The sequence below is a fragment of the Lucilia sericata genome, unplaced genomic scaffold, assembly GCF_015586225.1.
Source record: "Lucilia sericata isolate MDLA Ls3-8-SP2 unplaced genomic scaffold, ASM1558622v1 Contig000360F_arrow, whole genome shotgun sequence".
In the NCBI taxonomy this organism is placed as follows: domain Eukaryota; kingdom Metazoa; phylum Arthropoda; class Insecta; order Diptera; family Calliphoridae; genus Lucilia; species Lucilia sericata.
Window position 1 is genome coordinate 213276 of NW_023994379.1, and position 16725 is coordinate 230000.

The following is a 16725-nucleotide window of genomic DNA, read 5'->3' on the forward strand; positions in this document are numbered from 1 at the left end:
CAAAAATTAATTCAATTCGACATTTTTAAATTTTTACCAAAATTTAAAATTTATATCAAAATTAAAAATTTTCATCAAAATTCAAAATTTTTACCAAAAAATCAAAACTGTGTTCAGTTTTGATTTTTTAGTAAATTTAAATTTTAAAAATTTAAAACAAAAATTTTAAATTTTACTTAAATTTGGAAATTGAAACAAAAATTTTAAATTTCGCAAAAATTGGAAAATTCTAAATTACAATTTTAACAAAAATTTACAATTTTAATAAAAATTTACAATTTTAACTAAAATTTTCAAATTTAACTAAAATTTACCAATTTCTCAAAAATTTTAAATTTTATTAAAAATTTTCAAACAATTTCGAAACGAAAACAAAAATTTAAAATTTCACAAAAAATCGAATTTTAAATTTTAACGAAATTTCAAAATTTAACCAAAGATTTCACATTTTACAAAAAAGAATTAAAATTTTGCTAAAAATTAAAAATTTTAATAAAATAAATTTATAAAAAATTTTAAAGTTTACCAAAAATTTCCCAAATTTTTTAAATTCAAATAAAAATATTAAATTTCATAAAAATTTTCCTAAAATTTCAAAATTAAACATTTTAGCTAAAATTCGAATTTACATTGATAGATACCAAATTTTACAAGATATTTGAAATATCATCAACAATTTTTAATTTCGTAAAAATTTTTAAATTTTTACAAAATTTCAAAATTTTACCGAAATTTTAATAAAATATCCAAAATTCACAAAAAAATTTTAGATTTTATCAAAAATTCACAGTTTTTCAAAATTTTCTAAATTCAAATAAAAATATTAAATTTAATGAAAATTCAAAATTTTCTTGCAATTTCAGAATTAAAAATTTTCACAAAAATTCGAAAATTTATAGCAATTTCAAATATTACAAGATATTTGAATTATCACATACAATTATTATTTTCATCAAAGTTTTGAAATTTTTACAAAACTTCAAAATTAAACCGAACTTCAAAATTTTATAAAAAAATTCGAAATTTCACCAAAAAAATCAAAATTATATTGAATTCGAAATTTAAAATTTTATCAAAAATTTTAAGTTTAACCAAAAAATTTAAATCTCAAATTTCTATAAATTTCTCTAAAAAATAAAAAATTTCACTAAAATTTCAATATTTTAAAAAATCAACTTTTAACTAAAACTATAGTTTTAACATTTTATGGACATGAATTTGATCTTCTGCTGATCACTGATATTATGTTTAAAAAATTTAATTAAATTTATCACAAATCAAACTATTAAAAGGTCTTGACATTATTTAACTAATTCTAAATAATTCAATTAAGATCTAATTCAATTATTCAAAGAACAACATTACATCATGATTTAAAACCTAAAAAAACTTACATCATGACTAGTCCAACCATTTAAAAAAACAAACATATTTTTATAAAGAAAATCAACGGAAACTTCTATCATTGTTTATTAACTTCAATCTTCAATACTCATCATAAATCTTTTCTCTGTTTTGCTGATATTTTACTCTTTGGCTCTTCAATTTTATTTATTTTTTGCATAAATTCTATAAATTTCTACTGCAAAGTCATACTTTTCTTGTTGTGCTGAATTAATATTTTGTTCAGTCAATCTTTAAGCGCTGCCCCACCAGCAGCAGTCGCTACTTATACATACTTCCTAAATGGGATGGATGGTTGTGTGGATGGGCAAACGGTTTCCGCTTTAAATAAACTCGTGAATTGAAATTCAATTGGCTGAAAACGCCAAAACGCCTGGAATAATGACGAATGCTGTTATTATCACTTAAACAACTATTTATATTTAATAAAACAATTCATGTAAAAGACAATGACGACAGTGATGACAGCAACAGCAACGTTGGAGACGGCGACCGATCACGACAATGACGGCGGCTAATAATGATGACAACGTTGTCGATGCTTTTTATGAGTAGATGGCGGCTTTTGTTACAAAAAAAAAAAGTTAATCAGTCAAATCACGTCAGTGTAACCAACAAACAAAACAATGAGAAAGTGCAAACATATTTTTTTTTCTAACATTTACACACACACACACTCTCTGTTATGGTATAAAAACATACAAATTCATTGATCAATTGATCATTTACATTTATTAGGATCATCCATTTAACCAGCAATATTTATTCTTGTTAGTTTTTGTTTTATTGATTTGACTTAACAAGTCTTGGAATATGGATAACTCTCGCACCCAGCTCAGCGTGAATCAACATAACAACAAACCGTTTACAAGAATGATCATCATGATTATCATGATCATTAAGGCATAATCTTCTCATATTGTTTTTAAAAGCAGGGAGGGAAAGTTGAGATAATTAAATGTTATTTTAAGGAGAGTACTTTCTACAGGCACCATATAAGGTACTATTTTCTCATTTGCAAGATCACTTGTCCATTTTAATGTATCTAAGAATATTGAAAGATATTGACATGAAATTCTCCCAAATAATATTCTGAAAATCTCTCGAATCCCATCCTTGCTCTAGGTGTGATTGTGCGGAAGAGTCTGATGATCACTTGTCTGAAGATCACTTGTCCATTTTTATATTAAGAAATATCTAAAAATATTGAAAGATATTGGAGTTAATTTATGTTTATATATCTCTATCAATAGTATAAAATTGCTCTGAAAATAATTTCAAAATTCTCTACATTCCCATCCCTGCTCTAGGTGTGATTGTGCGAAACAGAGTGTTTAAGGAAACAAAGTATGGATGGTGGTATTGCAGTGTTAATATTGCCGGTTGGTTTGCTTAGCTGTCTGTTACTTAAATGCAGTCAATTTTGCATTCATTAACACATTCATCTTGTTTTTTTGTGCACCAACCGCTTTTGAATGTCGTTTAAAATTTTAGCTTCACTTGATTTGTTGTCCATAATTTAACCATTCATTTGCTTACGCTTCTGTTTGCAGACGTATTCAAGCGTATGGAACAACAAAAAAAGTGTTAATGTTTGACACGATCTTATCGTGTCTGACAGGGAAGTGGTTGGAAAAGTTTTCTTGAGGAGAGGTGGAGAATCTAATGTGTGCTAATAATTTGAATTAGTAACTATTTTTGGGGACTAGTACGTAAACTGACCTATTCCAAATAAAAATGTTCGGTTTTCTTTCTTCATAATCAACTTGATCCTTTCGAAACTGTAATTTGTTTTCATTAGATTTCTTTGTTTAAAAATCAACGATATTCGGTCAATTCAGAAACGATCTAGATCGTAAAGAGCATATCATAACAGAAAAGAAAGGAGTATAATTGAATTGAACCATTGTTCTACTGAAAACTTTATATTGATGATCGATAATGATCGATTAGATCTTTCAAGTTGAATATCGAGAAATCAAATCGAGCAATTTTCACACATTGCTTGTCAGGAAAAAATGAAGAAACATTTAATTGGTCGATAATTTTACTACAAACTCGATCATCAACTGTCTGCAAACACTTTTGTGAAGAAACGTTAAAAATCGATTTGTCTTCTTCATTATTTTTCTTTGTTTAAAGATCAACGATATTAAATTCAGAAACGATCCTGAGCGTAAAAAGAATATCATCATAACGGAAAAGAAAGAAGTATAATTGAATTGATCGATTGTTCTACTGAAAACTCTATAAAAGCTTTTTCTGATCCTTTTGGTGAATCATCGATAATGACCGAATAGATCTTCCAAGTTGAATATCGAGTAATTAGTAGATATTGCTCCTGTCAGAAAAAAATGAAAAACATTTAGTTGATCGATAATTCAATTACAAATTCGATCTTTCTTTAAAGATCAACGATATTCAATTCAGAAACCATCCTGAGCGTAAAAAGAATATCATAACAACAAGAAAAGAAAGAAGTATAATCGAATCGATTCTTTTAATGAAAACATACTTTGATCTTTATGATGGAAGATCGATAAAGATCGATTAGATCTTTCAGACAGAAAAGAATGAAGAACCATTTAATTGATCGATAATTTTACTACAATTTTGATCATCAATTCTCTTCAAACACTTTTGTGAAGAAACGGTAAAGATCGATGATATGAAACAGTGAAGATAGAAGAAAAGAAGATCGTTATTCGATCTCTCTAAAGGTGAAGATCATCCGACTCTGGTCGGCCAATCAATAATCGAGCTTTGAGGTGTCTTTTTTGGGAGTTAAGGATAAAGATCAATGATCTGTAGAGAGATCGGCCAATTCAATTTATTAATAGATAATCATATGTGTTTTTCGAATGACTGGTTAATTGGAAATAATTTGGTGTCAACGATTCCAATCGCAAGGGAAAATATCGTTTATCAGAGAAAAGAAACAAGAAGTATTATGTTGATCGAATAAATTTCTAAACCATGCTTGGTTATAGAGATGCTAGAGGTTTTGGTGATATGAATTGAAAAGCTTTAAGCTGTCAATAGATCTTCTTAAACTTTCTGAACTGATTATGGAACTGTATTGAAATCTTGTACAAGTTTTTCTAAGAGAGACTGAAAACTAACAAGAACAATTGAATTCACAAGCTGCGCTACTCCTAAATTTGTTCAAGAAATTGAATTCGATAAAGATCGAATAATGCAGACAAATGTTTGATCAATATTATTTGTCTTCTTCTCGAAACTAGTACCTAAAATGTTCTATGTTTAAGAAAATCCAAAAGAAAGATCATTTGCTCCTTTTTCTCCACCACCACTCTGAAACTACTCGATGCACTATTTAAACTTTTGTTTACTTATCTCGACTTAAAGCAGCCTAAGCAGGCAGCAATGATCATCTCTTACTCTTCTTTTTTTTTCATTTAGTAAAACCATAAATATGTTGACTATTACCCACCGAGTAATAACCATGAATTAGCGTATTTATAGCACTTCATGAACATGACCATTAGCATGTGAAAAAAAACACAACAAAACTATTATAGACACTGACTTTACAAAAGAAAGACCAAAGAAAGAATAAAAGTTCTACGTTCTTCCTTGCTTAAGTAGCAAAACTATTGGTGCTGGTGGTGGTGGTGGTAATACCTCCTAAGATAATGATGATGCACTCGGTCGATCATTATTTAATTTATAGTTTTTTATTTGCTGACGATCGTTGGTGATCGTAACTATTTTGCATGCTACTGCATACAAAGTGCTTGCGGAATGGAATATATTCATATATGGAGCCATCATCATCATCATTATTATCTTCCATAGACAAAACCATAAACATTTACTGCAGTCTTCACGGCTGTAGACAAGATGTTCTGCATAAATTTACATTTTACGCACATTTTTTTTTCTTGCCTTCCTCTCTCACTTGCCTCTCTCTAAAAAGTTCTCTTAAAGGGCTTTCCATAAATAATTTCCCATTGTTTCGAAAATATAGAACTTTTTGGGAAACAACTACCAAGTCAACAGTTTGAAATTCTTATTCAAGTTTTTGTTATTTTCCTATGGAAAGACCTATATTTTTAAAACATTTACTTAAACATCTAAGACAATATGCAAACAACCAGACTTTTTAATTCTTTTAAAAGTACATACATTGTGAGGTACTTATATTTAGCTGTTGTTGTTTATGTTTGTGTAGAAAATTTCCTCTTTAGCAAATGTTTTGCAAATGATTCTTTCATGTGGTTCTGTGCGTTTTCTGCTCCGGCCCATCCATTCAAACCAAAACATTCCCATCAGACATTCACTCATTCCGCACGGTACTTTACTGTGGGTACATTTTGTGGTCTTGTTGTGTATTTTTCTTTTTAATGGTGAAGCGCACGCGCGGGCTTTCATCATCAATCGCGCATTAGCCACAAAATTTACAAAACATCCAGCAAACAAGCGTATAATTTTATTTGCACATCCGCACACAGGCCTGCTCCAAGAGTCATTGCAAAAGAAAAAGAAAGGAGAAGAAACTGTTGCAAAAAACTTGCCACAATTTGTTTTTTTTTATTGTTACGGTTTCCATGATATAAACAAAATAAAACAAGAAAGAACCACAAAATGTGTTTCTCCAAAGTGTATGGCCAACATGTTTTTTATGCCTAAATATGGTGGAGTATCATCAATTGAGCAATATTTTTTTCGGTTTGGCAGAAGTTTAAGTAATGAAATTTGTGTGATGACAGGAATTTTGAATGGCGAAATAATGTTGAAAGCTATGAAAATTGTAATTGAATTCTTTAACAAAATATTAGAGGAAAAGCGTTAAAATTTTCTTGTATTGGGTAGCGCAGAAAAATTTAAACACCAAAATTCAATTAGTTCGATTTAACACTAGTTTTACACTGCAGTTTTAGAGCAACAAAATCTCAGCCGATCTGCAACCTTATACGAATTAGATCACCAGATCATCCACCTCGAAGCGGGGATCATGCCAGAAAAGTAACAAGAAGAATTGACTTGATCGAATGATCTTTTCTGTCTAGTTGTCGTAATGTCCGAAGTTTTGTCTGTGTGCCTCTATAAAGATCGATGCAATATGAATTTGATCACCAACAGAGGATCATCAGTTCATCCAACTCTAAGCAACGACTTGATCGATCATGCCAGAGAAGTACCATGAAGAATTAACTTGATCCAACTATCTGCTCTATCTAGTTATCATAATGTCCGAAGTTTTGCTGATGTCAATTTAGAATCATTGATGTACAATTTTAACCTTCTTTGTGGGCCTTGATAAAGATCGATACTATGTAGTCAATCAATAAAACTCAGCCGATCTGCAAACCAATATGAATTTGATCACCAGATCATCCAATTCGAAGCAACCACTATTTCCTTTTGCAATATAGATCATGCCAGAAAAGTAACAAGAAGAACTGACTTGATAGAATGAACTAGACAAAAATAGTTATCATAATGTCCGAAGTTTTGCTGATGTCAATTCAGAATCATTCATGTACAATTTGACCTTCTTTATGGGCCTTGTTAAAGATCGATGCTATGTAGTCAATTAACAAAACTCAGCCGATCAGCAACCCAATATGAATTTGATCATCAACAGAAGATCATCCACTTTGAAGCAGCGACTTGATCTATATTGCAAAAGGAAATATCGATCATGACAAAAAGGTAACAAGAAGAAATGACTTGATTGAGCGATCTTTTCTGTCTAAGTATCATAATGTCCGAAGTTTTGCTAATGTCAATTTGGAACCATTGATATATATTTGACCTTCTTTGTGGTCTTCGTAGTCAATCAATAAAACTCAGACGATCTTCAATCCAATATGAATTTGATCACCAACAGAAGATCACCAGATCATCCAATTCAATGCAAATACTTGATCTGCTCTGTCTAGTTATCATAATGTCCAGAGTTTTGCTGATGTCAATTCAGTTCAATTCTTTGTGGGCTCGATATGTTGTCAATCAACAAAACTCAGCCGATCTGCAATCCAATATCCAGCTATACGCCATAAAATACTAGATGACCAGATTTGGAATGAAACCGTATTTCAATAACTTACAATTTGATCATTTCTTGTCAACGATTCCGATCGTAACGAAAAATATCGTTTATCACTAAAAAGAAACACGAAGAGCCGAGTTGATCGTTTAAATTTTTAAACAAAGTTTGGTAATCGTGATCTTCGAGATTTTGATGTTGCCAATTGGGAAGTTCTGATCTTACATTTGATCTTGTTAAAGATTCTTTATTATAGATGGATATTTGGGCAATCTTGAGATGATTCAGAAACTTTATTGGAATCTTGTTCAAATTAATCTAACGGAGACAGAATGTCAATAAGAATTATTGAGTTGACTTGCTGCGGCTCTTCTAAAATTTGTACAGGAACCTTATTAGATTAAATTTGATGTAGATCGATGACGAATTTTAGATCACGAAAGCATTTTAAATATACCATCTGAAATAATAACAAGAGTCTTAGAAATGTAAAAGATCAATATCGGATACTTAAAGGAAGTATCGATCCTGGTGTTTAACATATAGAGATGTAAATTTATTTCTTTGAAGATCACTCCATTGTAGATAATAGAGAAATGATCCCGACATTTAACTACTGATCTTTTATTCTCATACTTTAGTAATCAAATCAAATATCAATTGTTTTGATATCAATGAATCTGGATATAAAGTTCTGGAACTGGAAGTCAAAGATGTGATTTTATGATCATAGCTATACGAATAATTCGAAAATGATTGTGATATTTAAATATTCCATGATGATATTAGTAGGATAAATACTCCAAAGCATTAGATTTGAGTTGAAGCTATGCTCTACTACTAGCCTAGACAGATAAAAGAAAAATCCTCACAATGAATTGAAAAATTATGATCAAGAGTAAGATCGTTTTGTAACCCTTTGTAAAAAAAAAATTAGATATTCAAAAACCTAATCTTTGTCAGAAACTTGAATCGAAAAAGAAAATCTATATAATTTTCTAAAGCAACTTATACCTTAGAACTTCTGTTGATATTCCAGATACGCACCACAAATTCTGAAACCAACAGAACCAACAGCACCAACAACATGATCGAGAAATAACATATGCGGAAATATGGTAATTTCGAACATTTTCTTTTTTTTATAGAGAATTTAGAAATAGACATTTATAGTTTTAGTTGTTTTTTTATTTCTCTAGTTTTTTTGATATAAAAGAATGAACGTAAATGAATAAAAAAATATCTACAAAGGAAAACAACATTCTTCTTTATGATCTTAGCAAATCGTAAATGTAAATAATGTTGTTGTTGTTGTTGCTGGTTGAGCCATAAAGAAAAATAGCATTCTCTAGCAATGGTCAGGTAGTACTTGCAGTTGTAGAGGAATTACATTTGCTGGTTACAACATAAATAATTTCCGTTTGCAGCAAATTTTATTTGTAATAAGTTGTCTATATTTTTAAGGTGAACTAGTTTTGCCCTAAAAAAAATTCAACATCAAACAAACTTTGTTAGAGACAAAATACAAAAAAAGCTTAACGGCAAATGATCGTATGCGGTAGAGTGCCATAATGCGTAGGTTTGGAACTTAAATAAACACAAGTTGTCACTACTAAATATTTGTCTATTGGGGTTTTGTTTTTTTTTCTTCTATATATTTTTTTTTGTTATTTCAAATGCATATGTATGTATGTGGGTTGTTGGAGCATTGAAAAACGCCCAAACATTTGTACGAAAGCTGCTTTAAACATATCAACTGAAACAAATAAATATTTTATCAAGATCATCTATAACATGTCACTCACTTCTTTTTCCTCTCTAGAGATCATCATCATCATCATTCAATTGTGGCATATTCACGTTAATAAAGACATTTTTATTTATTCATTGACATTTTAGCCAACATTTAGTTTGACTTTTTGAATGAATAAAAACAATAACAAATTTAACTGAATAGAAAAAAAAAGCTTAAATGTCATTCACTTGTGAATGCATTGGAAATAGAGAAGAACTTGAACAAATTTGTTGCTATAATTAGGATAAGAATCTAAAACACTAGACAGCCCTAATATTTCTTTTTTAATTCTTCAAAAAAAGCATAATCATTTAGTTCTGCCTAGACACCCAGCATGGGAATTATTTAAATTTGTTTCTTTTTTAATATTGATCATTCATCTTGGCATTATTAACCACCTGAGTCTAAGGTCTGATTTGTTTCGTTCTAATTTTTTCTTGTTTTTTTACACCTAGAGAAAAATATTTCATATTTATGATGTATTATGATCACTGAACCACATTTTTTGTTGTCGGAAACATATTAATATTATTACTAGGAAATTAACAATGTTATGTTTACTATAATAAAATTTCTAGTTGACATAAATATGTATATCATATTAAACTTATGATTTAAATAGCTACTGGAATCATATATTTGATTACAGCTAAAAAATATATATACCAGACAATCATTTAATGATTGTAGATACTCTTATAAGAGACTCATCTTAATATGAGAATAACATATTATACATATTTAGTATTCGCAATTATATAAATTATTGCGTTAAACATATATTTGTTTATAGGAATTATTTAAATCCAAATTTGTTTCTTTTTAATATTGATCATTCATCTTGGTTATTTATATATTATAAACCACCCGAGAATGAGACTGAATTGTTTCGCCGTTGAACTCCTAGTTGTCGGAAACATATTATGTTAAATATTAACATTATTACTAGAAAATTAACAATATTATGTTTACTATAATAATATTTCTAGTCGCCATAAACATATCATGTAAAATTTGTGTTTTAAATAGTTACCGGAATCATATATTTGATTACAGCTAACAAATATGTTTGTTTTGAACATCTACAGAAAAAGTATGATTAGACATGACGACATCAAGCTTTTTATTTGGATTGCTAGACATTTAACAATATTATGGTCACTATAATAATATTATTAGTTGTCGGAAGCAAATTATGTTAAATTTTTTACATTATTCATAGAAAATTAACAATATTATGTTTGCTATAATAATATTTCTAGTTGCCATAAACTAAACATGTTAAATTTATAATTACAGCTAACAAACATATGTTTCTGGCAATAACGTTATAAATTTGAAAATTATAGCAATAAAATTATTTTGTTTGGAAGAAATTTAATCATATTTTTAGTTCTTGATAACATGATATGTTAAATTTTAACATTATTACTAGAAATTTAACTATATTATGATTACTGTAATAATATTTCTAGTTGCCACAAATATATCATATTTGATTACCAAATAAATGTATGCTACAAGCAATAATTTCATGGTGGTTGATGCTATTATAAACTATTATAAATAACATATAATGTTAGTATCCTCAACCATATATATGATCAACAATCATATAAATGATTGCGATAAACATATATTTATTTACAGTTATTATAACTATAATTTCTTTAGTCATTTTAATCATAAAATTAACATAATATATTTAAGACAACTACAGTAATAATTGTTTTTGTATTTTATATTATGTTTAAATTTTCTTTTAATAACATTCAAATGTTTATTATAACCAAATTATTTCTCTTACTGTAAACATTTCTCTTTTTCTTTAATAAACTTAATATATGCTGGTTCTTATGTTTTTTTTTTTTGTATTTTTTTCTATATGTTATTAAGTTAATAACATTATTAAATACTTACTTGACGAATCAAATTTCACTAAATTACAATCACCATCGTTCATGCCGCAATTGAATACGGCACCGGCTTCTATAACACCTTCTTGATATGAAGAGGTATCAAATTTAGGGGCTCCGACCACCAAACTGCAAACAAAAGAAAAAATACAGCGAAAACAAAAATTAGTTAGTTGTTGAGAATAAATTGGTTAACTTTGGTTGTACATGCCATAGTTTTGTAAAAGCAAATAAGATTTAAAAAAAAACTGTTGCGCCTCTTTTATTCATTACTCATTCCTGAAGATCATATCCCAAGAAATTAAAAATATTTAATATTTAATTAATATGTTAGTGCCTTTAATAAATTCATCCAATATTTGCTTAATTTACCCGTGTATTTATTTTTTTTATTTAATTAATTTAAAGTTCATTCACCAATTTCTTAAAAAAAGTCGCAATTTAAATCATTATTGCTGTGTTTAAATATAATTTTTGACTAATAAAAGAATTTTAAAAAATTTTTTTTTGCAAAAAGAAATGTGATTAAGACCATAAAAATGATATACAGCAAGTAGATAAATTTATTTATTTTAATTGTTTAGATAAGCTTTGTTATTTTAAAGAATTTTATAAAGATTAATCATAAAGTTGAAAATTATTTAGGTAAATTAAAAATTTTTATACTAAATGAAGTCATTAAAAATTTTAATAGAAATCAAATCTGTTAAAAATTTAACAAAAGAAGACAATTTTACTCGATCAAGAATAAGATCGATATGACAACCGAAAAGTTGGATGATCATTTCGTCATATAATTTGATTTCTTATTAGAAAATATTATCAACTAAATATAATTTTTAACTCATAATTTGATGGCATGTCTGTGATCATTTAATGGAATGATCAGATAGAGAAGGGAGTATAACTCAAGTTTTAAATAATACAACCAATTTTCAAAATAAAAAAAGAAAATTGAGATCGGAAAATTGCGATCAGTTTTACTCGATCGCCATAACTGGGTTAGAATTACCGCATACATGATCGAAAAAGCTTTCAATATCGAAATTAAGCTAAAATTTACAAGAATTCTGGTTCGATATCGATATAATCATTAAAAGGAAAATTACGATAAATTTCTAACGATCACGTATGCTGTAATTTGTCGCCTGTTTGTTTGTCTGAAGCTTGAAGAATATTGCTGATTTAAATTTCCGATTTATTTTTGTTGAAATTTTTTTTAAAAATTTAAAATAAAATGCTTTTATCCCAAATAACTGTTTAATTAGGTCATTGTTATTAATATTAAATTTAATATTTGTCTGGAATAAATTTTTGAATTTTCTTCAAAATTATTATCGCTTTAATATTTAAAAGGAACTTTCATAAAATTGCAAAAATCTTAAATAATACTAATTACCCAGCAAAAACTTATATTGAAAAGTTAGGAGTTAAAATGCTAAAATTTACTAGTCTTACCTATGGTGTAGTCTGTAGTCTTTACAATAGCCTAATCTATAGTCTATTGACTATAGTCTAGCCTATAGACTATAGTCTAGTCTATAGTCTAGTCTATAGTCTAGTCTATAGTCTAGTCTATAGTCTAGTCTATAGTCTAGTCTATAGTCTAGTCTATAGTCTAGTCTATAGTCTAGTCTATAGTCTAGTCTATAGTCTAGTCTATAGTCTAGTCTATAGTCTAGTCTATAGTCATAGTCTATCTAGTCTAGTCTATAGTCTAGTCTATAGTCTAGTCTATAGTCTAGTCTATAGTCTAGTCTATAGTCTAGTCTATAGTCTAGTCTATAGTCTAGTCTATAGTCTAGTCTAGTCTAGTCTATAGTCTAGTCTATAGTCTAGTCTATAGTCTAGTCTATAGTCTAGTCTATAGTCTAGTCTATAGTCTAGTCTATAGTCTAGTCTATAGTCTAGTCTATAGTCTAGTCTATAGTCTAGTCTATAGTCTAGTCTATAGTCTAGTCTATAGTCTAGTCTATAGTCTAGTCTATAGTCTAGTCTATAGTCTAGTCTATAGTCTAGTCTATAGTCTAGTCTATAGTCTAGTCTATAGTCTAGTCTATAGTCTAGTCTATAGTCTAGTCTATAGTCTAGTCTATAGTCTAGTCTATAGTCTAGTCTATAGTCTAGTCTATAGTCTAGTCTATAGTCTAGTCTATAGTCTAGTCTATAGTCTAGTCTATAGTCTAGTCTATAGTCTAGTCTATAGTCTAGTCTATAGTCTAGTCTATAGTCTAGTCTATAGTCTAGTCTATAGTCTAGTCTATAGTCTAGTCTATAGTCTAGTCTGTGGTCTAGTCTATAGTCTAGTCTATAGTCTAGTCTATAGTCTAGTCTATAGTCAAGTCTATAGTCTAGTCTATAGTCTAGTCTATAGCCTAGTCTATAGTCTAGTCTATAGTCTAGTCTATAGTCTAGTCTATAGTCTAGTCTATAGTCTAGTCTATAGTCTAGTCTATAGTCTAGTCTATAGTCTAGTCTATAGTCTAGTCTATAGTCTAGTCTATAGTCTAGTCTATAGTCTAGTCTATAGTCTAGTCTATAGTCTAGTCTATAGTCTAGTCTATAGTCTAGTCTATAGTCTAGTCTATAGTCTAGTCTATAGTCTAGTCTATAGTCTAGTCTATAGTCTAGTCTATAGTCTAGTCTATAGTCTAGTTTTCTAGTCTATAGTCTAGTCTATAGTCTAGTCTATAGTCTAGTCTATAGTCTAGTCTATAGTCTAGTCTATAGTCTAGTCTATAGTCTAGTCTATAGTCTAGTCTATAGTCTAGTCTATAGTCTAGTCTATAGTCTAGTCTATAGTCTAGTCTATAGTCTAGTCTATAGTCTAGTCTATAGTCTAGTCTATAGTCTAGTCTATAGTCTAGTCTATAGTCTAGTCTATAGTCTAGTCTATAGTCTAGTCTATAGTCTAGTCATAGTCTATAGTCTACTATAGTCTAGTCTATAGTCTAGTCTATAGTCTAGTCTATAGTCTAGTCTATAGTCTAGTTATAGTCTAGTCTATAGTCTAGTCTATAGTCTAGTCTATAGTCTAGTCTATAGTCTAGTCTATAGTCTAGTCTATAGTCTAGTCTCTAGTCTAGTCTATAGTCTAGTCTATAGTCTAGTCTATAGTCTAGTCTATAGTCTAGTCTATATCTAGTCTATAGTCTAGTCTATAGTCTAGTCTATAGTCCTAGTCTATAGTCTAGTCTATAGTCTAGTCTATAGTCTAGTCTATAGTCTAGTCTATAGTCTAGTCTAGTCTACAGTCTAGTCTATAGTCTAGTCTATAGTCTAGTCTATAGTCTAGTCTATAGTCTAAGTCTAGTATAGTCTACAGTCTAGGCTATAGTCTAGGTCTATTCTTAGTCTATAGTCTAGTCTATAGTCTAGTCTATAGTCCTAGTCTATAGTCTAGTCTATATTCTAGTGATAGTCTAGTCTATAGTCTAGTCTTATCGTCTAGTCTTATAGTCTAGTTACTATAGTCTAGTCTATAGCTAGTCTATAGTCTAGTCTATAAGAGTCTAGTCTTAGTCTATTCTATAGTCCTAGTCTATAGTCCTATCATAGTCTAGTCTATAGTCTAGTCTATAGTCCTAGTCTATAGTCTAGTCCTAATAGTCGAGTCTATAGTCTAGTCTATAGTCTAGTCTAGTGTCTATTCTATAGTCTAGTCTAGTGGTCTATTCTAGTGTCTAGTCTAGTGTCTATGGTATTTGTAAGTCATTACTAAACTCCTTCTAAGTATTGCAGTCAGTATATGTGGGACATTAAAGAGTAAATTCTTGAGTAAGTACAAGTCATACCATGTTTTTGCTGGTAACTAAGAGCATAATTTTATGTTTAATTCTTATTTTGTTTAAAGATTAATCATAAAGGAAATTAACAAAAAAAAAATTAAAAAAAAAAATTAAAAAAAAACAACACAAATCTTGAAATACTGCCAATATTAGAAATTTATTATCGTCACATTTTGATTTTTTTTTTGTTTTTTTAAAGCAATAACAATATTGTTTGTTTATGCAAAAAGTAAATGAAAAAAACAAATAAAAAAAAATTTGAGTTTTTTCATTCGAAATTTTCAAATCATTACACAGATTGTATGGGTTTCTGGGGACAAGGCGTTAATGCCACGCGTTTATTTCACATAAATTTGTTTTATTTTCATACAAAAAAGTATAAAAAATAAAAAGAAATACATATAATTTAAATAACAAAGAAAATAAAGCATGAATCATACCCCCAAAAAAATAAAATAAATTAAAATCTATTTAAATTTACTATTAAATATTTGCCGAAATTTTGTAGTTTCAAAAAACAGCTGGCGTTTAAATATTTTGTTTTATTGTATTGAATTAAACAGTTGAATTTATTAGTCATTTAAAGTAATTAAACCAAAATGAAGTAATTAGTGATTAAACACTTTCCTAGAAAAAAAGTATTTAAATTAACACTTTAAATATTTTATTAGTCATATTGATTAATTAATAAAACATACAAAACGTTTTCAAAAAAATATGACTTCATTTAATACAAATGATTTCATGATGATAAAAAGATTTGAAATTTTTAAATATTTTAAAAGAAATTTCGATCACCATATTTCAACAATTTCAAATTTTATTAAACAAAATATTTATTCAATAATATTTTTAATTTTTTTTCCATTTCTTCTCTTTTCACCAGCCTCCATCTTGTTTGCTTAAGTAAATTTTTACTTTTTTTATTATTATATTTTTTTGAAATTCTATGTTCTACTTTTTTTTGTTGAAACTTTTTTCAATTAATTATTTTACACTCCTCTAGAAAATAAATATGTATATATCGTACGTACGCAAAGAATTTTGCAATAAATAATTGAACATCATGTAAATTTCTAAATTGTTTATACTACAATCAAGTGTATTGTTTAAATTATAAATAAAAAAACAACACTATACCTACATATCGAGTTGTTGTTGGGTCTAGCACACTATTTGCTATTACATTCCTATTAGATCGTGTAGTAGTTGTTTCTTTTGTTTTTCAGCTACAGATATAAATTGATAAACAAACTTCTACTAAATTTGTGGCATTTTGTTTATTTGTTTATCTTCTTTTTTTAAATTTAAATTTAAAAATTCCACGAACTTGTAATTTTTTTATATAGTTCTGGTTTTCTTAAAATCTATTGCTCAATATAAATGGGGAAAAATTAAGAGAATATATTTATGAAGTGCATTCAGTTCATTTTCAATAACGAATTCAATTGTAATTTAAGACGAGAAGAAAATAAAGAAAATATTATGTTTTTAAGCAGAAAATTATTTATTCGAATGTTGCAATTGAAAATTGTATATAATTAGAGGGAATAAAAAGTCTTTAGTCTTTAATAAAATTTTTCCTCCCACCTCGGATAGATTTTTTTTGAAGTCATATCAATCATTGAAATGATCAATTATAATCTGCGAAAGCTATGAGACCCAAAAAAGCTCTGGTAAAGTTTCACAGCACCTCAAGTTTATGGTCATAATGGTAAAGGGATCTATCTATCTATCTATCTATCTATCTATCTATCTATCTATCTATCTATCTATCTATCTATCTATCTATCTATCTATCTATCT

General features: G+C 28.2%; 1 protein-coding gene across 4 annotated transcripts in view; it reads right to left on the reverse strand.

Annotated features, from left to right (window-relative positions):
- LOC119604092 (integrin alpha-PS2) overlaps window positions 1-16725 on the reverse strand; it is a 90935-nt gene that overhangs the window by 35956 nt on the left and 38254 nt on the right. For all 4 annotated transcript variants that reach the window (XM_037956542.1, XM_037956541.1, XM_037956543.1 and 1 more), the window contains exon 3: window positions 11136-11260. In XM_037956542.1, the coding sequence (XP_037812470.1) occupies window positions 11136-11260 (125 nt within the window). The remainder of the gene's footprint in view (window positions 1-11135; window positions 11261-16725) is intronic.